The sequence below is a fragment of the Dermacentor albipictus genome, chromosome 2, assembly GCF_038994185.2.
Source record: "Dermacentor albipictus isolate Rhodes 1998 colony chromosome 2, USDA_Dalb.pri_finalv2, whole genome shotgun sequence".
Lineage (NCBI taxonomy): Eukaryota > Metazoa > Arthropoda > Arachnida > Ixodida > Ixodidae > Dermacentor > Dermacentor albipictus.
In genome coordinates, this window is record NC_091822.1 from 196,897,550 (window position 1) to 196,921,617 (window position 24,068).

Here is a 24,068-nt window from a genome sequence, read left to right on the forward strand (position 1 = left end):
AGACGGTAATTAATGTAGCGCCGCCAAAGATGGCAAGAACCCCAAATGGGCAGGGCGCGAGGAGAAGAAAGGTGCGGTCGTCATTGACGATGTTGACGCATCGAAAACGTTCGAGCCACCGGTCAAAGGGGGACCGCGAAGCATGTTCTGCACGGACGCGGACAAAGGGCACGAGGCAGTTAAGCTCCTCGTCGTTCCGTAGTTCTTTTCACAGCTCAGCGTGCAGTTCGAAGAAACGCAAGGTGGCAGGACGAGACCAGGTGGGGAGTAGCGACGCGGTCAATCGAGTTTGTGTTGAAAGCGGGGCGCGAGGACGCAAATTGGCAGGAGACCGTAACGTCTTGGGGGAGCTGATAGTTAGTCAGCCCTTTTGTTGTCTCTCGGCAGCCAGAGTAGCTTTCAAGCCGCGACCACCGCGAGGACGGCTCAGAGTATGAGTCAGACATAAGCGTTTGGAAAGGGAGGCGAAGAGCCCTTCCGTAGAAATGGAGTGTCTTGTTTTTTTTTTTTGAGCATCGGAAAGTTTTCGCGATTTGAGACTAGGATTTCTTTCAATATGTAAACGTATGAGCTTTGTTTGTGTTTTCGTTTGAGAAGCTCCGTGATCTGAAAGATGAGGTTTATGTAAACATGTAGTCTCGCGAGATGCTCATTAATAAGTAGATAGGTTTTTTTTGTGTGTGTGTGAGTAACCTGAGGGTCAAGGTCACTGTTGAGAGGCCTATCGTAACGCGCGTGTGTTTTATTTAAACTTCTTTCTTTTTAAGTGTTTTTGAATTTTCTAAGGTTAAGCGCGTAGATTTTCAGTAAGTGCATGATTTGCACGGAGAAGCGTTCTTAGTTCCATTAGCGCGTGTCCTGTGTGGACGGAAGGAAGCAGACTTTATGACTGGGTTGCTAGTGTGTGTAGAGGGCAGCCGTATTCTGACTTCTCTGATAAGTATGCGTGGAACGAGTTATTAAAAGACGCATTATTTTAAGGGTTCTGCGGAGTGTGTAAGTCCCGCGATTTTAATTGTTCGTTTAAGTCACGTGTCCTTGAGGGACTAAAGGAAGAAACGTGAGTAAGCGTAATGAAGAGTTTGCCTACGACGCAAGTACGCGTTCTGTTTAGTGACCACAAGGCTAGTGCGCTTGTGATTACGTACTTGTGAGGTTGACCAGATTGTTCAGTGGCACCATTACGTGCGATAAGTACGCCACTGCGATAGATTGGAAACATGCTGTTCGTGTAGTTAGGCCACTTAAGTTATGTTCGGCTGTTTTCATTTGTTGTTTGCATCGTCAGCGACCCTTTTGTTTTGCAACAACAATAGTACTCTGGTCTTGTCGGCAATCGAGGAGAAATGGATAGCTGTTTGGAGGGGTGGTTGGAACTGTTTTGTCAAAATTGGGGAACTAAAAGATCAGGGTTGATTTTGACTCAGTAATAGCCTGGCGAGTCAGGGGTGAAGAGCCTGCGCTTACGCGTGGTGCAGTGCTGTGTTGTTCGGTTTGTTTGACGTATGTTCTCCAGGGCCCAGGATCCCGAGGGTTGTCAAACGAGGCTTGACCCCAGTACCCTGCAGCTTCTTTCAGCGTTCCTCATGGCCAGCGAATTGAGTTCACCGGCCATTCAGAACAACTGGGGCGAGGACGAGCTGTTAGATATGGAGCTGTTTCCTGCGATTACTTCGAGTTCCCCAGACCACATCGGATTGCAGCACAGCTAATTGAGGAATGCCGAAGCAGGAAAGCACATTCCAGAGGAGCGGCCGAGCAAACAAGTTTAAGGCAACAAGTTCACGTGCCAACAAGTTCGTGCGCCGCCGGGATTAGCAGGTGGGCCTCCGACAATGGAGCATGAGCAGCCCTCCCCTTCTCCTCGTTCGAAGTGCATTGCCAGTCTGCGAGGCAAGACCACAGAGAGCCGCCAGGTGGGACACCGCGACACAGGCGCCTACCATTGGCTGAAAGAGGCGTCATCGGAGCGGACTCTCCCATTGGTCAAACATGACGTGACTTACAGTGCTCGAAGGGTTTATAAGAAGCCTTCCAGAGAGACCTGAGATTCTGGGACATTCCCCGATTCCCTGATTCACCTCTCTCGAACTTCTTGCCGCGGGCCGCAGCGTCCGAGTTGCTGCCGGCCCGTAATGACTGTACGAATGTTCATTGACGTCTCACCTCCTTGTACATAATGTAGAATAAATACTCCCAAGTTTTGCTTTCATCCCGAAGTCCGTCCTTCAACCCCTACAGTGGTCACAAGACCTGATGGGGGCCGCCTTCATGCAAGATCTTGCAATACCGCGCTTGACTATCTTTGAGTGCGCAAAGGAAAAGGGGAGAAGGCTTTTATGAGACCAATTGCTCCGTAATCCTGAAACAACCAGCCCAAATGCGTACTCTTCTGCAGAATAGATGCATGTTCGCCCAGATTATCTGGACACCAAGGATGGCACAAAAGCTCAGCACTCACCAAAGTGCTTGGAATCCCAGCTGATTCTGCTGCTTCAAATGCAATGCTGAAGTTTCTTCTCTGAAAAGAAGGAAAATAAGAGAGGATGAAAAGCGCAATGATGCCTGAAAAAATGCTTGCAGTAAGTAAGGCTAACGAAGTAAGGCTAACAACAATGCCCAAGTGATAGTGCTAACAAGCAAGCCTCCCTTCAATTTGCCATCCCAACAGCCAAAGGCTGTACAAGGTATCCTGTACACCAATGCTCATTGGGCAAAATCAGTGCCTCAGGCATTCTTGTGAAGTTTAGGACCACAAATTGAAGAGGCCCTCAGTGACTACTAGGATTGGGTACCCTTAGGGACTACTGGGGGCTGATAAAAAAAAAATGTATGCTAAACCTTTTAATTATTTAATCAATCATACTTCCGAATTCATGAATGTGCGAGCTAAATGAAATGAAAACTGGTTATTTATGGACATAAACTTTGAATACAAAAGAAACCGTGCTATACTAAATCAACAGTTGCCTTTCATATATCATCAGCTATACTTACAGTTAGAGGACATATCAACACTGTAAAAAAAAAGCTTGCGTTGTTTTCAGACTTATCTTCTCCCCAAACTAGATTCGTCATTCCTCTTGTGTGCTTTTCCTTTCTGTAGTGCTGTGTGCCCGGTCACGAGTGACACGTGCATTATCAGCATGACATTGCATACTGTACTGTACTGCATACATACTGTAGCGCTATGCATTGCATTGCATAGTGCTACAGAGCTTTCAAGAAAAAAACTATGTAAATGAGACAGATGACGACTATACTTTGAGGGTAGCATACACCCCAAAGGGTGCAAACTTTTTTTTAGAATGAAGCGTATCAAGCTCGCCCAGATGCTGTCATAAGTCTAGGTTCAGAGGCAAAGAAGCTTGTTAACATTCTCTGGCAGATCCCATCGCAAGACACACAAGTGCTCTAGTCCAGGTAGGTGACGTATCTGAATCTAACTGCTGAATGGGCCTGTTCCAGGAACTTGTCTTAATAAAGTTGTTTGTAGCAAGTAGTACTCCTCTGGCATGTGGTGCCTTGCGCTACTATAAGAGGTCAGCACATGTGCTATCACATTTTCTTTTTGTCTGCATATTTTGCAATCTTTCCCTGCCCAATCTTTGAACACCATTGAAACACCTTTGCAGAAACAGAATTTATATTTTGCAAGTCATGACACAACATTCGTAAAATCATACAACAAAACCAAATTATTAAATTTTATGGAAAATTTAGGAGAGTTGGCAGGCAATTTATACCCCATGCCATGTGGGTAACTGCGACTATGGATCTTCCAGACTGCGTAACACTTGCGCGACACACAGCAGTACTACCTTGTAGGCACTGGCCATTCTAGCCTGTCCTTGCTCATCTGGCAGTGTCTGCTGCTGTCGAAAGCTGTGGCCACTGATGCTCACCTTGTCCTTGCTATCAAGCTGGTCGTAGGGGACCTTATCCCCCAGGTAAGTGTGCAGGAGAGCGCAGAAGGCCAGTCCATCATTCCAGCTGCTACTGAAGTTGGTGATGTCTATGCCCTGGTGGAAAGGAAAGGAAGCACAAGTTGACAGGACTTTGGAATTAAAGCTGCACGATGGATTACAGTTGGGGTTCCTAAAATGAGTTCCATGCCTGTAACTTTTGCTTTTCGTGAGCACCCAAATCAAGTTGATCAATCCTGTCATATGTCCATCAAGGGGCTGTTCACAAAGAAGGCAGGGCTGGCGGGACACATTGATTCTTCAGCAATACAGTGAAATTTGTTAATTTGGCAGCCATTGTTCTAAAAAATTCAGATAATTTATACAGAAGGAATGGTCCCATTAATCATATAGAGAGGTATGGTGAAAGATGTGCATTCATTTGACACCAATTTGGTGAGCATTGGCTGATTTGGCATTGGGGTGAACAGTGCGAATGCCACATACAGTTGTTTTGGTAATGAAAAGAGCGTAGGAGATGCACAGATGCACTAATATTGCGGTCTACAACATTGCAACTTTAAATAGACAGTGTATGAAAGAACAAAAGAAGTGGCCGCCAGCTCACCTTGTAGCCCATGGTCTTGTTTTGGCACCACTTGAGCAAGGCATTGCGCTTTGATCCTCCACCCTTGACCAGTGATGCAAGCGGATCCTTCTTTTCAAATGACAAGTCACTGCAAGTGTGCAAGCTATAGTTTTACAATATGATGAGTAATCGATGGTTTGGACACAATTCATCTCGTCATGTAAAAACCAGGATGCAGGTTTAATACAGGTTCCATACAGTAGTAATTTTCCCAAAAGCACTTCATTCAAACCTATTTTCAGTCCCCACAGAATTGGAATCAATGAAATTCACTTGTACTGTCATTGTAACTATTCACTTCTTTCCTATTATATAAATTTGCATGGAAAAATATTTAAACTGGACAGGTATCTAGTGGGCGACAATAGGAACACAGAAAGTTGCGTTGAAACAGACAGATCCAGAGTAGCTCTACTTCTGTAGCGCCATAAATTTTTTTCCTACGCTTACAGTGCTAAGCAGTTATGAAATACCTTATTTATTTGAATCTAGGCCCATAGTTTTTTTCAAATAATCATATTCCAAACTCTAGGGTCGGCTTAGATTCGAGGATATTAAAAATGGCTGTGGCTTAGCTAAGGTTAAGCCCAGGATGCGAAGCATACTAGCCTTTATTTTGGTTGTTGAACCACTGTTTAGCCTGGTGAACTGCTGTTGCTTGGCTATATTTGGTTCAGCTAGACGAAGAAACAACTCATGCAGGCGAGCGCAGGAGCTGAGACCCGGCTATGTAGCATAGGGCCGCAAGCGAACGCACAAGTTGAGCCTCCGCATTTGCAGCTGTTATGACGTCATATGGTAGCTACGCGGCCGCGCACGGCGCAGCAAGGAAGAGCGTGGTTGTGCGGCTAGTATGCTTCGCATAAAAATGGCCAGGCTTAGCTTGGTTAAGCCAAGAATGCGTTGCATATTGCGCGAGTTGGGTGTGTCGTGACGTCACGTCACGTGGCTGTGCTAAAGGTCAATGGTGACTGCCCGGCCGCGCCCAAGGGCTGAACTGAGTGATTGCATTATGCAACGCATAAAAATAGAAGCAACTTAATAACAAACATAGCAAACTTAAAAGAGAATAGACCCACATATGAGACGCGCAGCAATGAACAACGGCTCATACCCTCAATGGTAGCTACGTGGCTGCGCTCGGCGCAGCAAGGAAGAGCGTGGTTGTGCGGCTAGTATGCTTCGCATAAAAACGCGCCAGTTTTTCATTGAAACTGCTAAATATGGTGCATAGCTAGCGCTATCTAGAAAAGTCAGTATCACAGCCGCTCCTAGCCATGCCAGTAGCCAACCGTGCACAAGCGAGGTCGCCATTTTGACCTGTGTCGTGTCGGCCGTATCAGTGTGCGGCGTGGTGTTATCGCGATGGCACCAAGCAGGAGGTGCCACTACAGCACCACTTTCAAGCGAAAAGTTGTGATAGCCGCAGAGACATCGTTGAACCTTCGGCGTCGACGAGAAAAACGTTCGTCATTGGAGGGGACAACGACAGCAGCTTTTTATGTGTGCCGCAACGAGGATGGCATTTAGCGGACCAAAGAAAGGCCGTCACCACGAAGTGGAGACAGTTTTGGCCGACTTTGTTCGGACGCAGAGAGCAGCTGCCCTTCCAGTGACAACAGAAGTGCTCCAAGCGAAAGCTAGGGAACGTTCGAGGGAGCGAGGCCTAACGCCAGAGGATTTCAAAGCCAGCCGAGGCTGGCTTCAGAAATTCATGAAGCACTTTGGGTTCAGCCTCCGACATCGCACTTCAATCACCTAGAAGCTGCCAAGCGATTTCAAAGAAAAGCTGATAGCTTTTCAGCGCTACGTGCTGTGAAAGAGAGAAGCGGCAAGCTACAACCTTGGGCAAATCAGCGTTGCCGATTTGCCCAGATGGCTGTGTATTTGATATGCCAGTGGCGTACACCGTGAATGAAAAGGGTGCCAAGGAGGTGAAGGTGCGCTCTGCGGGCTACGAGAAGCAGCGCACAACTGTGGTGCTGTACACAGCCCAGACGTCTGTGTATTTGATATGCCAGCGGCGTACACCGTGAATGAAAAGGGTGCCAAGGAGGTGAAGGTGCGCTTTGTGGGCTACAAGAAGCAGCGCACAACTTTGGTGCTGTACACAGCCCAGACGGCTGTGTATTTGATATGCCAGTGGCGTACACCGTGAATGAAAAGGGTGCCAAGGAGGTAAAGGTGCGCTCTGCGGGCTACGACAAGCAGCGCACAACTGTGGTGCTGTGCTGCACAGCTGATGGGCATAAACACCCTCCTTATATAATATTTAAAAGGAAGACACTGCCTGCTCGACAAACTGTCCCAAGAAGCGTCATTGTACGGGCAAATGAGAACGAGTTGATGACGGGTGCGATGGTGGAAGAGTGGGTTAAGATTGTGTGGCGACAGCGTTCAGGAGCCTTTTTGACAAAGAACTCGCTCCTTGTCGTCGACTCTTATGGTAGATACACACGACGGACTAAATCCGTCTTTTCCACAACAGACGGCGCATCACATGACTGTGTCACGGATTCATGCCGTCCGCACGTCGTCCGCAACCGCCATGGACAGAAAATGCTGAACTATTTTTTGCATCCGTATTATAGGGGGCGAATGCTGCAGATTTAGCCTAGCGTGCTTTACAGTCTGGCAACAAGCGCGGCTTTGGGATCTTTCTGAAACAGCTTCATAGCTGTTGACACCATTCGTGCCTGTTTACACACACAACTTGCACAAGAGTGACTGCAATGAACTTGAGAGACAAGGCAACTTTCTTCTTCTTGCATCTTGTGAAGCAGTTCCCAACGTTGTGGGACATGACTTTCACCGATTACGTGGACACGTGAGCAAAAGAGACGATTTGGTAGCAACTGAAGAAACTGCTCTCTCGTCACTCGAAACAGCCTCTGGTATTCCTCAATGTCACTGACCAACAGCTCTCGGTACAAGCGGTTTTGCATACCAAGATGCTTGTTGGCAATATAGACCTTTTGCCAAGAAGACCGCTTTCGATGAAACAAGTACTCGTCACCATCCAATTCGGATAAAACAGCCACTGTGGCCAACTGTGGCTTTTTTTTTTTTGATCTCCATCTTCATTCAGAGTGAAAAATACGTACAACAAAAGTTTTTATTACACCGATGGCGCCATCTAGAGCGAGTAGAAATAAGCAAACATTTGTAAGTTACAGCCCCTGAGATCCGCCCGGGCCAGCGCAACATCTTCAAGGCCATGTTCAGCCAATACAGCCACTCTACGCCTACAGGCCGAGAATCTGAGTATGGCTTTCGGAAACAGTGCCCACTCATAACGAATACTTTGCTTTCGAAGCTTCTGGACACAAATATAAACCAAATACAAGCCTCAGTTTGAATGTTACGGGCCACATAGTGGGCGACGACAACTTGACAAGTTCGAGGCGGACGGCAGTCGCTTCGGGCGGTGCCGCCATCTTTATTTTTCCGGCGCAGTCGTCTGCTCACTCTGTCCGTTGTGTGGATGCACTTCGCAGCCAGATGTGCGGCAGGATAAGCGTCTGCAGAACAGATTTTGGCTGAGCCATTCGTTGTGTGTATCCACCATTACCATGGGCACTTGACCGACAACGTGAAGGCTGTGCTCTCCCAAGCGAACACGGACCTCGCTGTCATACAAGCGGCATGATGGGCCAGTTGCAGCCATTTGATGTCTGCATCAACAAACCTTTCAAGGATCGTCTGCGGAAATATTACACTGACTGGATGACTGATGAAGACCACATGCTAACGGCAACGGGCCGCATCAACATGCATCGCTGTCGCAGCCGTCATGCTGGGTAGCTGCAGCGTGGGACGACATCCAAGGTACTTTGACCGTGCACGCCTTTAAAAAGTGCAGCATATCTAATGCGCTTGACGGTACCGAAGATAGTGCACTGTTTGAAGGTGACAGTGACAAGGAACACAGCGACAAGTCTAGCAGCGACGACGACGCTGAATGAGCTCTGCACGTTTAGATTCATTAAATGCTGTTTGCATTTTGTGAACGCTGCCCTCGCTTTTTTTGTTCGGCCTACATTTGAGGTTATATATATATATATATATATATATATATATATATATATATATATATATATATATATATATATATATATATTTACATATATATTTACATATATATATTGTTGTTGTTGTTGACTTCGGACTTTAGGGGGGGTAGGCTTAGAATCGGGGTCGGCCAAGATTCATGTAAATACGGTAGAGGTATTGGTTATCCCCGTAACAGCACTATAATTTCACAGCTGCTTGTAATGTCATGATTCCTTGCAACAGCAAAGCTACTTGCAATGTCACGGTTCATTATGACACTGCAGCTGCTTATAACATCATGCTCAAAAACTTGGAAAAAAAAAAAAAGAGGACAGCTTAGGATGAATCTGCTTGCTTCCAGGGGCACAAAGTGACAACAGCACACATTGCCACTCAGGTGAAGACCAGTCTTAAATAAATATTTGACTACAGTTAAATCTCAATATAATGAAATTCTAGACATAATGAAGTATTTAGCTTGTCATAACTTCTCATCTATAGAAAACCATGTATTTAGAACCTCAATATAATGAAGTGTATTTGCATGAGATTTCAATATAACGAAATTTCACTGCTACCGCAAAGGAATGCAGAGCCAATAAATGGAAACTTCCGCAGTCGCAGATGGTCAAATGATTGAATTACAAGCGGCTGTTTGCCTAACGCACCTCTCAAATCGCTGGGTGCACAACAAGAGGGACTGTCAAAGTGGAGCTGCATAATGTTCAAGTCCAAGTGCGAAAAGATCCTATTGCGCCCCACACACTGTGTGCTTTAGGTGTGAGTGAAAGTGTGCGAGGGTAAGACAAGAAAGATGGCCACTTCACAGGTGCCGCCTTCTTGCGCGAGCAAAGGGAAAGAGGGGGAGGGGAGTGAACTTGCGGGGTAACGCGATCAACCACGCACGAGGGGTTGGGCAGGCGCAGAGTAGGGGACATGTTGGCGCGCATCTTGGTTTTTGTCGCGTATTTTGGCCGTGGCTGCGCATGGCTGTAAGCACGGCTGAGCATATACACAACCGCGCACCATGCTTTAGAGGTAAAGTGCCGCGGGTGCAAAGAGAGGCCGTGATGGGACGGCGTGGCACCATGCAAGCTGTCTTCCCGCATGTTGAGCATTGAAGGTTGCATAATCTCGAGTTTCCGTGACCCATTGGAGCAAGAGGTAGACGAATAATTCGCTCTCCGTTACCGGCACTTTTCATGATAGCATCGTCCCAGTGTAGGCGATGATATCAGCCGCGAGGATGGAGTTCACGCGAAAGTGTGGCTGGCTTCGCCTAATTTGTACTGCCGATGTTAAGATATTGTCAAAGTGGCATGAAACCGTACCATTCATCACCGACTGCCAAATTCATCAAATTGAATTGCTTTCTCATTCAAATTTGCTTTCTTCGATTGCCCGATAATGTGGAAAATTCTGCGGCCACTTTCCATATAAGAAAAATTTATTGGTGACTGCACTTATCTGCATAAAAGGTCGAATTTCAATACAACAAAATTTTGATATAACGAAGCAAATTGCCGATTTTACCAACTTTGTTATATCGAAGTTTAACTGTATTTGCTGCATCATGTGAAGGGGTACATTGCAATGCAAGAGGCTTAGCACAGTCCGCAGCTCGATGCCACTGAGTACATGACTTTATTGGACTACTTAGTTCTATTTTGGAAGCAATTTTAACAAGTTTCGTATTCTCGTGTGCACCTAAGACAAATGATTTTCCGTCAAAGAGGCTCTCCTTTCTTGCTGATTAATACTGTTTTTCATTTATCTTGGCTATAAAATACAGCCAATGACCAATTTTTCAGACATGCTTGGTAATTCGGATGCCATCACAGCACCATCACATGCCTGCCTGATAACTTGGACGCCATCATGGCACCGCCATGTACAGTGTTCACGGAATGAAATAGGACACAGAGCATTTAGTAGAACCCTACATATGTGCAAAGTACACGAAAGCACCATGTCATGTCGCTAGGAATTTGGTCATCAAAGGTGACGAGGACTCCGATGCAGGTGTGCGCGCCAGAATTGCGTCTATGTGACACGAACTGCAGCCGGTGGAAACGAAAGTATGCGAATTACTTAGCCCTAAATTGACGCGTTTCATTCCGTGAGCACTGTACCTCATAGAATCAATGTACTAAAAGGATGTCTGAAATTTCTGACACTGAAACTTTTTACCTCCCGATTTTTTAAGCGAAGCTTGTATTGTCTCACAAGTGGCATTATCGTGAACAAGAAAAAAAAAAAAGTGGCTCTCAGAGCAGAGCAGCTGCGAGAAAGGGCAGTTCGGCGAGTTGACAGCTGCGTCGGCGCCGGAGTGCGATTCATTAGCAAGGATTCTAGCTGCATAGGCATGCACTCACGCCACACGCGCAACCAATCCGAGCCATTTTGCTTCCGTCAGGGAGGGAAAGCAGGAAAGGTTTCGCACAGCTGCCGCTGGCTTCGTTTCCGTTCAGTTCAGTCTCGAAAAACAGATGGGACGCCCACGCATTGTGCGTTCCTCCAAAGAAAGAACACACAGCGTTCAAAGAGCGGCAGTGAGAATTAGCTCGTGAAAGGGCTCGCCGTCGGCACATCAATCCAGCTGTTAGAACCGCCCGAGCCAGGCAATCCAACAGCAATGAAAACATCCCAAGCTGAGGGAGCAGGAGGCAAAAGCAATCCGGCACCATTACCTGTGAGTTACTTAACCGAGATAAAGGTCAGATGCACGCAGGGCAAGCTTTGCTTACCACCATTTTCCGGTAGGGGAAGGGTTGGTCATTTTTGTACCTTTTGTCCTGACCACAGGGCTGAACCATCCTTAATTGAAGCCACCATCATCATCATTTTCGTTATCTTGCAGCCATGAACCAGTGCTCTCGCATGTCGATGCAGTGGCAGCTGTCGCTGTTTTGTGCTGTCGTTAAACCTAGATGCTTTTGACATTCACTATCAAGCTTCCTACTGTTTGGTGCTGTTTCATTTTTTTCATTTAAAGGCTTCTATGTGATGTTATTGGCAATGGCACCGACTATGCTTTCGTTATCCTTACCGATGGCATTGAAGTACAGAAAACACGGCAGGAATCTAAAGCTTTGCTTAATGCCGGTTCCCAAAAGCCTGCTTCGCCGCAATACAGAATAGAAGGTCAAGCATACGCAAATAATTGCAGTGAAGCGTACCAAGATTTCGAAGGGGCCCCTGTTACAGGACATGTGTTATTAATTAAATGTATTATAAACAAATTATATATGCTCTTGCCTATCATCTCCTGTCACAGTACAATATGAGCACCAAGATGTCTAATAAGTGTACTGGCCAGCCTTTGAAGCAATTTCGGACATGGCTGCGGCGATTTGAGCCCTTGAAGACAAAAGGCTGTTTCACATGGTGCGATTTTCAGTCAGCAACACAGTGAATTCCGTCGCTCAGCGACCGCCGCGACATCGTGGGCTCTCCGCGACTGGATTCTAACAAGTTGGTCGCGCCGTCACTCAGTCGCAGCGATCGGAGCGATGTGGGAGGGGCAGTGTGCGTTTCACCGAGCGTTGGTAGCTCTGTGGAGCAATGTCGCGCGCCAGTTCTAGCTATGTTTAGGGCGTACCCACCAGCGTTTGCGGTTCAGGAGCTTCATACATTTTTTTTCTTTCGCTTAAGCAATTCGTTTGAAAGGAGAAGCTGCACGCTATCCAGATCGGGAGAAGGACACCACTTCAAAATAAGGCACGTACCCACTTGATTGCCGCCGTCGTCAAGCTCTTAATCCCTACAAATCGTGCCAGCTGCTTATATACATGCACACTCAACCAGAGTTTGTTCTGCAAAAGCAAATAATCATCCAGGGAAAAAAGTTGCGGCTTCCATAGTAACAACGAAACTAGAGTGTACTACACGGAACCAGCCCACCGACGCCGCGCAAGCCGCACGCTCATACTTGCGTTGTTGAGCAGCGCCTCAATCACCGTATCTGCAAGCTGTCGTAAAGTCTCAACCCTTTTAAATGTTACAAATGGTGTACCTATTCTATTATCGAATAAAAATAGGAAAATTCGAATATTTGACTAGTTTCCATGTTGTTTTTATTTAACTATGCAGGCATGGATACTTTGTGAGCAAAAGGCAACCTTGCGCATCGCTGCGACGGATATCACGCTGCCGCAAACGCATGTGAAAGCTGTGAGCGAAAATCGCTCTGCGACGTGCGCGGCAGAACGATTTTTTTCGCCCCAATCGTGCCATGTGAAACAGCCTAAAGGCATGCATTCATTTTTTTTTTTCAGAATGCCCAATTTTTTGGACATTTTCGCGGTCCCTAGGGAGTTGTTGTGCCATTACCACCAGCCCGGATTCCGAATCTGCAAGATGCAGAATTTATCCTGCGAGCGCCCAAATTCTCCCTTGACAAGTCAAGATGCTGAGCCGTCAGGCAGCGGTGTCCTGCGGAGAAGCATCGGCGGGCAACATGTTCAAACGTGTCACCAAGTGCCAGACAGCCCGGCGCCGCACCTCCTTTTGACTGGAGGTCACCGCGCGCGCGAACTTTCAACCGGGTGGCCAGTGTGGTCGCTGGTTGGACCCCTCGGACGACCGTCAAGTGCTGGCTTTGTATTGGGCCGTTTGAGTGACAATGGTTCTCGGGGATTAAAATGCCGCGAGGCAGCCGCCTCGAAAACCGAATCCGCCGACCCACCGGGAGCAGTGCCGCTCTCGAATGGAGAGAGATGTGTCACGCGTTTTCGCCGGACGTTGCCGTGCGGGAACAGTCGCGTTTGCTGTGAGCTCTCAGCCCCAGTACCGATCCGATCCCGTCCTGTATAATGACCTGTATATAGTGTATAAAATCCCTTTTGTTATTCTCACCGACGCCTGACTCGGAGTCTTCGCTACCAACACTCTGTCACGAAACGGGTGACGAGCGCTACGGGACCACCTCAAAGTCGTCATAGTGGTGCAGCGGTGCAAAATCGTAACAGTGGATGGCAGCTACGGGATTGACCGGCATCAGCTACCTCGGCGCGGTGAGTGCCTTGAAGTTTACCTCAAACACCAGACTTTCTCTGACACAGGTTATAGTAGCTTAGGGAAGGGTTTGGTGTTGCACTGTGTTAACCTTGTGTGTTTCAAGCCTAGTGAGAGTGTTTTGAAAACCAGGGGATGCTGAGGGGGTAAACAGGGCAGTGTGTGAAATACTTGCATATGTCTTACTAGTAGCATTATAGTAGCGTACGGCAGGTATATTCAAAAAGGGTAAACAGCAGGAGGACAGTGTGAACGATGGAGAAGTGCAAGGTCAAGGAATTTCTCCAAATTTGTGAGGAGTTGGGCATTGAGTTGGGCTCAACCAAAAGAAAGAATGCGATCCTTGAGGTCATGAGGACTGGGGACGTAACGGCTGAGGAAGCCGAAGAGGCCTGGGCGGATATCAATGAACGTCGCGAGGAGGAAAAGGAGGAAAGGAGAGAGAGCATGAGCTTAAAATGAAAGAGTTGGAGACCCGAAATAACTCGCCGGCGCCTAGTCTCACTTCTAACGTTCCAAGAATACGCGATCAACTTCCACCCTTTGTCGTCGGAGAGGATATGGCCAAATACCTCGTGAAATTTGAGCACGTGTGCGAACGGAATAGCATTGAGCGATCCCTCTGGGCACAGAATCTGTTCCAGGGGAGGCATCAGACGTAATAACCTGCTTATCGAAAGAGGCGTTTGAGAGCTACAGTGATGTGAAGGAAGCGCTACTGCGGAAGTACAAATTGTGGCCCGAAGCTTTCCGGCAGAGGTTCCGATATGCAAAAAAGGGCAGGGAGTCGAACGTTGACTTCGCGTTTCGTCTAAAAGCCGACCTGGTGGAATGGCGACGACCGCGACAAAATCGTCGAATGCATCGCGTTGGAGCAGTTCTACCGTTGCATTGATGAGGATGTCAGGCTCTGGCTGCAAGATAGGCTAAAGGAGGTTAAGCTAAACAAGGCAGCAGAGTTAGCGGAAGAGTATTACACCAGCCGCAGCTTGCACAGCAAGGCAGTGCGCATAGAAAAAGCAGATAGGAGAGATGGGTTTTCCGGGGAGCCCAAAAAATGGAAGCCATTAACTTGCCACAATTGCAAAAAGCAAGGGCACATCGCTGCGAACTGCCCAGAGAAAATTGCTTTTGCAACAAAACAGCGAAACGATACGACGCATTCTTTTGAAGGACGGAAACCGTTAACCTGCTACAATTGCAAAAAGCAAGGGCACATCGCTGCGAACTGCCCAGAGAAAATTGCTTTTGCAACAATACAGGAAACTCACAAAACCATACGACTATTGGAGCCGTATATGCAGGAAATTAGGGTAAACGGTAAGAAGTGCCGAGCACTTCGGGACTCTGCAGCAACTATGGACGTTGTTCACCCGTCTTGCGTCTCCTCAGGCGATTTTACGGGAGAGTGCGTTAGGATAGGGCAAGTGGCCGAGGAGGAGAGTGTCTGTTTACCGATCGCAACGGTTATCATTGAAGGAGAGTTTGGGAAACTTAACACAGAAGCCGCTGTGTCTGCCGCCCTCCCGGAGCACTTTTCCTACCTCTTCTCAAATAGCTCGGAGCAGCTGCTGAGGGATCAGGGCAAATCATTCTTTGCCGACGTGGCGTACATGGCCCTCACGCGATCCAAAGCGCGCCCGCTGTCGAGGGAACTTGACTTTGCGTCGGTGAGCGAACAGCGGTGCGGCACACGGACCGATCAAGGTAACTTAAGTGGCGAGCAGGCACGGGAGAGGCAGAGCTCGGAGGCTGGCCTGGGCAAGCGAGTCCTGGAAGTGAGTGGGAGTGACACGTGCAGTGCTAGCCGCGATTTGGACACGACGCCGCAGTCAGGCGACGCGGGCTCCACACTCGCTCCGGTTTCCGCCAGCCGGCAGGGGCAGGCTGCAGTTGAAAGAGAAACTCTGATTCGCGAGCAACAGGAAGACTGTTCAATAGCAGATCTGAGGAAGAGCGTCAAACGGGGAGTGAAAAAAAAGAGGGTTTCATTTTGCAAGGAATCTGGCTTATGGTGCCGCCGCCACACGGATAAGCAGGGTCGCAAATATAAGCAGCTTGTGATTCCGCGAAAATATCACCGGGAAAAATGAATGACCTCACTTGCTTCCTCAGTAGTATGTTTTCGGTCCAAATGATTTCAAGGGGACCATTCTATTTGTCATTATTATTGCTGATTATTAATTGTTCCTGATATTTTTGTGTGTTGTTAATTTGAAAACTTGATTGTTGTGTTTATATAGGAGGTTGTGGCCAAGTACTGCACCAGGGTGGCCAATCCTGCTCTGGTGAGGGAGTGCGTTACCGGTTCTGGTCACCGGGATCAGGCCACACTCCAGGCCTGTTTGTGCAATTTTATCAACCCGCGGATTTTTTTTTTTTTAATCCGGTGGAAAATTGCCGGCACCGGGATTCGAACCACGGACCTCTTTGCACACGAGGCGGGTGTTCTACCTCTACACCACCGCTGCACTCTACGCCGGTGTCGTAACAGAGTCCAAAAAATCAGACGTTGACTGTACATCATTACAATAATGCAAATGCTGTAGCCAGTCTTGCTCCAAGGCCACATGGTTTATATGCAGCTTCACAATGGCCATGCAATGCCTTGCAGAATGCATACTTTGACAGCATGCTGCAATGAAGTCACACCTCAAGGAGAAATTTTCTAATAACTCACATCCCAACTTTACTGTTACTTATTTTTGTGTGTGTGTGTGTGGGTTATACACACAAAAATACAGTATTTACAGTGCATAAACCAAGACATCCTCAGTCATCTCTGTGCGATGCTACCTTCCCAAATCCTAACCAAAAATGGCCAATTTGTTTTTACTGCTGAATCTTTATGAAAAGTAATGTAAACAATATTTCAAGTAGTTATTTATACAACTTTCCACCATTTCTTTCAGAAGTGAAGCTTTACAGCAGCATAAAAAATATGTATCATTGACTAGAAATGGTAAATTGCAACAAAATTAAAAATGTTGCAGATGAGCAGAGTTCATCCTTGGCCATTTATTCCAGAAACATGCGCGCAAACACAGCTCGTTCATGTCACAAAAGGGGTTAAAGAGGCCTTTCAGCATTGTTTCTTAAAAACTGGGAACACGTTGGAATGGGTGCTATTCCTTTCAAAAAATGCATTTCCGGACAAATTTTTGGGAAGGACATAAGATCAAAATAGCATGCTTACTTTCCCCATTCCTCCTCAGCTCTGGCTATTGTTCCTTTTTTACTAGAGTGAAACCTCGTTAAATCATAGTAGGCCGGAGCTCGGAAAAAGTATGTACTAAACGGTAGTACTGTTTAACCGAAATAGCATGAGATCGACCACTTACCTGTCAAAAATGGAACTAAGAGACAGTACGATGAAAGAGGGAAAAAACATTTAGTATTTCTTCAGTTCGCACTACAAAAGTGTTATTTTCGTTTGATACTGCTGCAGCCTAGCAGCGACGGCAGTGGCCTGAAACTTACTGAGACTGCGAGGCAGCTTTTCAGCCAGCCCCCTCTTCTCGGCAAACACTCGCATGGCAGATTCCTCGTTGGCGTTACGTATGCTCCGTGCATGCGAGCGGTAGCACTGTGGAAGTCGCGGGGCACCTTTTTCATTGCAGGGTGCTGTTCTCCTCGCAACGACTGCATTCCCGAGGCTGACGTAACGCGCAGCTTCTTTCACTGTCGGGCCTGAATTGCCCATGCTTTCACTTTCCGTGTCGTCCTCATCACAGTTGCGAGCCGACACTTTGGCAACAACAGAGGCTACGATAGCGAAAAATCGAACCTCGTAGCCGACACCTCTTCACGGTTGCAGCAGCGCTGCTGAGCAACTTCTTCGCATTCCAAATGCCACACACCGTAGTTAACGGTAGATCCCTGTCGCGTGCCAGCTCTGACTTCTTCGTGTCACGTTCGATAGCATGAATGATGTCCAATTTTTCTTCTATGCTGAGCATCTTTGTTATCCGAGCTTCGGCATGACGCGAGTCCTCACTTGCGCGTTGGCGCAACGCTCTCTGGCATGCCACCGAAATTATGTTGATGTTGATGTGGCTTCACATGCAAACGCACAGGGTGATTGGAGGCCATTGTTCCGATCTCTGAGGCATGTTGTTCTGCCAGGTCGCCCGATGGAGACGACGCACCACTATGCTTGCATGACGAAAAGTGGAAACACTATGTGCTAACCGATACGTACGCAATAAGATGGTACGGTTTAGGCGGATACAAAACACATTATGTTCAATGGCCACTGAGTCAGGGATTTGACTTTACTACTTTTAAAATGAAACTACTATTTAAGTGGGTAAGGTTTAACGAGGTTTTACTGTATTACTTCTTTGTTTTGTGCTTTTATTGTAACCCTTCAAGGCTGTTGTTTGAAAAAGGTGCCAGAGTGTGACAAAGGAGGTGACAGGTCGGGTGGGACAGGTTAAGCACCACAGCTTCCCCATCTGCTAGAAGACTGAAGCGTTGTGCACGCTTGCAGTAGCTTTTGCTTCAAGGTAAGTCATGGTCATGAAGAATCGCCCAATGGCTGGTGTCTGTGGGCCCTCCCTAGTTCTATAAAGGCATAGATGGAGCGTAATAGTACGATGCTGCAAGAGAGACACAGCCATCTTTAATGCAAGATTGTGTGCTCGCTGCTTATGCAACATAACATTTGTTCTGCTTGTTTACAGCAGCATTATCTACAGATTGAAAACATTTTCTTATGGTGTTCAAAAAGTGTTGCAGTGCCCCTTTTAGTCCCTAAGCAAGGCTTGCAGAGAAGTGACTGGCAAGCGTACCTGCAGCTGTTTCTACGAATGGGCTCCAGCTTGTGGGCTAGGATGGAGACTGGGTGCGTCTTGTCAGGCTCTGTGCGCGTTGGCACGTCAGCAGTGCTGTCCCCAGCAGAGTCAGAGCGCTGGCTAGCCTGTTGCGGTGAAGGGCGTGGTGCGAGGCGTACTTTCTCAGGAACCTTGAACGGGCTCTGCAAGTAAGCATGCATGCTTAGGGAGACACAAACATAACAATATTTTACACAATTTCCTAGAAACACTACCTCGATCAAACAATTCTAGCTTATTTTTAACAGCTGTGGTACTATGCAAAATAATTTTGGCTGACAAAAGATCAGCAAAGCTTTGAAGAAAGTAAATGCCTCTCACAGTCATTAAGTGAAAATCCACATGGGCCATAAGGGATATAAATATATAAAAATTAAAATTACGAACTTTTCCAAGAAAACTCATTAAGGAGAAGATCTATATTGGGTCATCTCCAATTAGCCAATTCAAATACATGTAAAATGCAGAAATGCTTTTATGAGAAAACTGCTGGACCACCTGAATGAAATTTGTGGAACTTCAGAAAAAAAGTTATATTCTTAGGACTTAGAATATTCATTTAGGGCCTGGAAGTTCTTACAAGAAATTGCAAAAAATTGGTAGGTTTAAAAAACAATTTAAGCATGAAGTTTACAAATCCGTAAATCTGCACCAAGAACAAAGACAGCGGAACTCCGTTGATACATTCCTCGTTCTTGCATTTTCCCTGCCATTGCATTGCATTTTCATGATCCCTACCTAAATCTCATTGACTCCCATGTATTATGTTCACCTTTGATAAGTCGCCATTGCGTAATGTTCCTTGATCTGATGTTGCGTTTAATTGCAGCAGTTGCATAAATTTAGCAGTGCAGAAAGAAATTTGCTCTTTCACGTTGCTATGCTATAAATCACGTTGCATCAAGCTACCAAAGTTTGCAATAAGCAACCTAGCTTTGCGGGGATCAAGGTGCCTTCCCGCATCTCGTCTCCCAGCTCGCGCATTGTGCTTACCTCGATCTCTGGGAACCGGCGCAGTAACGGCAACATGGCAGACACGGCTAGCACGCCGGAGCTAATTTCCCGCACAAACCATGTTTCTCTCTCCCTGGCTCGAATCACCACGCGAGCAAGTGTCACCGGGACGCGCTCTGATTGGCCTCCCGAGTGGTGGCCCCCGGGCACCCTCTCCACCTGAGCTCTCTTCCGCTGAATGTCTTATTGTTGCAGCAGATACTCACAGGCCCGCAACGAGTTTGTTACATGGGACCTTTGTTCCCGCGACTTCTTGTTCTTGGGCTTGGTGGACCGCTTACTGGTTAACCCTAGCACAGCAGGCGAACGTACTCAACCGGTCTTGCATTGAGCCTTTGCGCATAAGTGCCGTGCCTGTTGCACTGTGCTGTATCTTGGGTGAATAAACCCGCATTTGTTAGCGATCTGACTCTGGAGCCTTCTCTACGCCATGTTAGAGAGTCAACGAACCCTGCCAAAGTGCCTTTGTGCCCTGCGGAGTGGAGGAGCGTCGTGCCTTTTCCTGACTGTCGCTAGTAAGGTGAGCCTTGTGCAAACCCATCTCCACAGCTTGTACAAGCATATCTGGAGAAAAGATGCACAGAGACGTTGGTGTAGACTTGGCGAAGCCTCTGAAGAAGTGTGCACCAATTAAGACCTACCAGGAACTGAGTACAAGGCTGCGTTTATTTTGGGGACGGCAAGGGTGCATAATCACCAGCTCTCCCTTGCCAACTTTGCCGCAATAGAGCCGTGTTATGTGGTGATGCATACGCAAAATATTGCAATGAGGCATATTAGGAGTGGAAAGGGGCCCTTGTCACAGGACATCTATGCATCCCTTAATAATGCTTGCACCATTTCGTTTTTGGTCACAGTATGTGCACCTAGACGTCTCACAACTGTGCTGGCAGCCGTTCAGAGCTGTTTCCGATGTTGCTGTGGCAATTTGCGGCTTTCCTCACCGTTATGTTTTCCGAGTTGTTATGACGTTTCTTCGCAGTCTCTTGAAAAACGTAGCCATCGAGTTCTACTGTACTGTTCTGTTTTCTGCATCAGTTAGAGCTTCTAAAGCAGACAAACTGGATATATGAATTTATATCTTACGTGATTTTGTACAGTGTTTACAAGGGCTTTGCAAAAGTCCTTACTCGCCTATTAGTGGTGAATTTAAGAGCAATGTATAATGTATCAATGTTGTCTACTTTAGATTACTGTTATACGCATTTTACAGAATTGCAACATCATATTTCATTGCAGAGCAACAGATTTGTAAACTTCATAGTTTCATTTTCTGAAAATTTGCAATTTTCAACAGTTTATTAAAAACTGCAGGCCTAAATCAAAATTTTACTCTCAACAGTCACTAAATTATCACTTTGTTCTTTCAAAGGCAACAAACCTCATCAATTTTGGTGCAGTTATTGCTGAGAAAACCTATTTCCCTGTTTCCATGTATTTAGATAGGAGCCCCCGAGCTAACGCTTCCCCTTATGCACCTGAATTAATGTAAACAATGATATTCTATGCTGTTGCATCTGCAAGATTGCAAGGACATGTTCAGGAGTACATTGGTAGTAAAGAATACAGTGAATTTTTTCCCCAGTAAGAGTGGAAGGTTGAGCAACCGCTAGTGCCAGAAAATATGTTTTTGATGTGATTACTGTAAGATCGTGTGAATATTCAATATTTCAAAATATTATGCTATGTGATATTCACTTCAACTTGAATTTTAGAATTCTAAGTATTCAAAGTTTTCCGAGCATTTGAAATGAACAAATATAAAATTAAAAATGTGCATAATGGACAGTTGCAGTTTTGGTGAGTTAGTTTCATTGCCATAAAATGCAGAACGATGACATGTTTTGACAAGTTTTGGCTCATAGACAAAAATGAGAATTTGTTTAGTCAGACTGATTTTTGCACCTGCTTGATTATTCTAATATCAGTCTAACCAGTGTATGAAGGTGACTGAAGTTCCAACCACTGAAAGTTGCCTGGATCGATTTTAAATGCGTAAGCATTTCTATCCCTACTCAACAAGGAAACCCGTCCATTCATAGTATTGCTTTCAGCATAGGGCCCTCAGCAGTGAGCATATTCACCTTCATGCTGCCTCACGCCTCAACGTAAACTAAGCGGCGAGAACACAGTGCACAGGATGCTATCAGCACTCGGCGCAATGTGTCCTCATCACAGATCGTTTTCAAGATAGGGCCCACACGTCTCACTTCAACACGAACTAAGCGGCAAGAATACAGGCCCACGCAACTGCGCCATACGCAGCCACTGTCAGAGTATGGTTGACCACAGTTGTTAATGGTTTGACACAGATGAATAAGGTGCTAAAGAGAGATAACGGGCTTATAATGAGTGGAACATCATCAGCTGCAAGAGTTTGTTTCTGTCATTAATTCATCTTGTACAGTCGAACCCTACAATATAGAACCCATTTACATCGAATTATCCTGCATATCGAACAATTTCTGAACACACTATATTTACAATGAGTATATATAGCAAAAATTACACTTACATCGAACAAAGATAGCAGCGACTCCCGATATATAGAATGTCAAGCAGTGCAAGTGTGCCCCCAGAAGTTGGCTTTCCCTCGTGGCGGTGGGGAAACCCGGCAGCACGGGCTCCATCCACCCGCTCTGCCTACCGTGACGGCGCCGTGTCGTGCAAACCGTCTACACCCCCCTGCAAAAAATGATCCTGGCCCGCCCGCAGTGCTTGCTCAGAAAGCCAATCAGAGGCTCTTAAGCCCTCGTCGTGCAAGATAGTGGAAGTGTGAGTGGTCTCACTGCTTTTTTGGTTCATTGTGTTAGCGCCTCGCGGGCCTTCTCCTGCAGTGGTGCCGTGATGGCTAGCGCGAAGTGACAAAATTTGCTTTTCGCCGTGAAGCTCGAAATCCTGAATCAATTCGAACGCGGTGAGAAGTCGGATGTCACCGCCAGCGTGCGAGATTCCGAGAAGCACTTTCAGCACAACCTTGAAGGAAGAATAAGGCGAAGATTAGGGCTAAGGCAGACAAACTCGTGACCCAATGCCCATAAAGCCAGATGCATACGCACGGTGACGTCTAGGCGGCTGTATGCAAGTGGGTCAGCTGAAATTTCTTCAGACATGCTGGCTACTCTCATGATTCTGATGAGTGCGACGAAGCCGTTGCTGCTGTCGCCAAAGTTTGGAGCGAGCTGTCAGAATTTACGAAAGCCGTTGATGAATCAACGGGAAATGAGTTTGTGAACGGCCATGAGTTTGTGGGTGATGGTGTCGTGACCACGGGAGAGCCCGAAAATGAAGACTACCTTGCCGACATCGTACCGAGCACAAGTCATGGTGAGCACAATGAGGAAAGCAACGACGATCCTTTGCCGACGTCATCCGAGGTGATTGGTGCACTCACACTAGTCTGGCGCTTCTGCGTGAATGTGGAAGGTTGCGGCTTCAGCTACTCCGACTCTTTAGACAATGTGTAGAAGCGTGTGTGTCACAGGCAGCGAAATTGCCCAAGCAGAAGAAAATACAGGGCTATTTCATGCAAAGCTAAGCTAGTTTAATCAATAAAGTGCTTTAATAAATGGTATGTGCTTTTATGACGCCCAATTCTTTAGCAGGCTTATATCGAATTATGCCCTATACAGAAATGATGGGCGTTTTTTTGCGAGTTCAATAAAACCTGTTTCCACTGTACCACCATGCACAGCAGTTGCTTTCGCCGCAGCACTGCCATATATACTGGTTGAATTAAGTTTTATAACATTAACAATGACATCAGGCTGTGTGGAGATGAGTAAGTCGCACAGTGCTTACGAATACTAAGACAACTCGTAGAGGAGTTTCTCCATGAAGTTTGCACTATTGAGTTCGTCGACTATACTCTTGCTTTTGCTGGCCAGATGATACAGATGCTGCGAATAGATCATGTCGACTTAGGACAAATCTTAAACACACATAACTTTGTTCACCGACATCCAGCAAAGCAGTGCTGGTGAGGCCTGGTGAGGCCTGGTGAAGGACTGGTGAGGTAGGCATAGCGGGGGGCTGCAAACCACTGCCGGAAGTTTGACACTCATGGGTGATTAGTCCCGAGATCATGCACATGAGCACAATGTGCTCATGTGCATAAGAAGCAGACAGCGTGCCTAGCAATTCTGTCTGCGCGCTTACTGAATGGAATGAGTAGACGGAAAGCATCGAGCTGAAGCAGTATTCTTGGAAGATCAATTTCGGAGATACTATCACTTCTGTTAACGATTTAGTGTGACTCGGCATTATCTGTGTGCGATGAACGCTGTCAGCAAGATACTTAAATACATCCGGTGACGAGTCATGTGAAATCTTGTGAAAGTGATAGTATAGTGACAACTGAAGACACCCAGCCCTTTACGATAGGATACATGGCTACATCAACAAGTGATAACCTGAACAGTCTTAATAGGCAATTCTTAACAGAATTCTTTGACCGCATAGCACAAGGCCAGATAAATGAAGTTCACATCAACGACCGCAAGAACGTACTTATGGTTGATGCAACAAATGCAACCATACTAGAGAATTTGAAGATAGTTCCGACACTTGGTAGCATTCCGGTACATCCTTCCCAAG

The 24,068-nt window shown here is 46.6% G+C and overlaps 1 protein-coding gene across 7 annotated transcripts in view; it reads right to left on the minus strand.

Annotated features, from left to right (window-relative positions):
• LOC135898567 (cytospin-A-like) overlaps positions 1 to 24,068 on the minus strand; it is a 138,893-nt gene that overhangs the window by 19,677 nt on the left and 95,148 nt on the right. For 5 of the 7 annotated variants that reach the window (XM_065427594.1, XM_065427592.1, XM_065427595.1 and 2 more), the window contains exons 14-17: positions 18,417 to 18,601; positions 4,534 to 4,657; positions 3,906 to 4,022; positions 2,462 to 2,521 (exon numbers count right to left, since the gene is read on the minus strand). In XM_065427594.1, the coding sequence (XP_065283666.1) occupies positions 2,462 to 2,521; positions 3,906 to 4,022; positions 4,534 to 4,657; positions 18,417 to 18,601 (486 nt within the window). The remainder of the gene's footprint in view (positions 1 to 2,461; positions 2,522 to 3,905; positions 4,023 to 4,533; positions 4,658 to 18,416; positions 18,602 to 24,068) is intronic. The other 2 variants (XM_065427598.1, XM_065427597.1) reach the window with 1 other exon arrangement.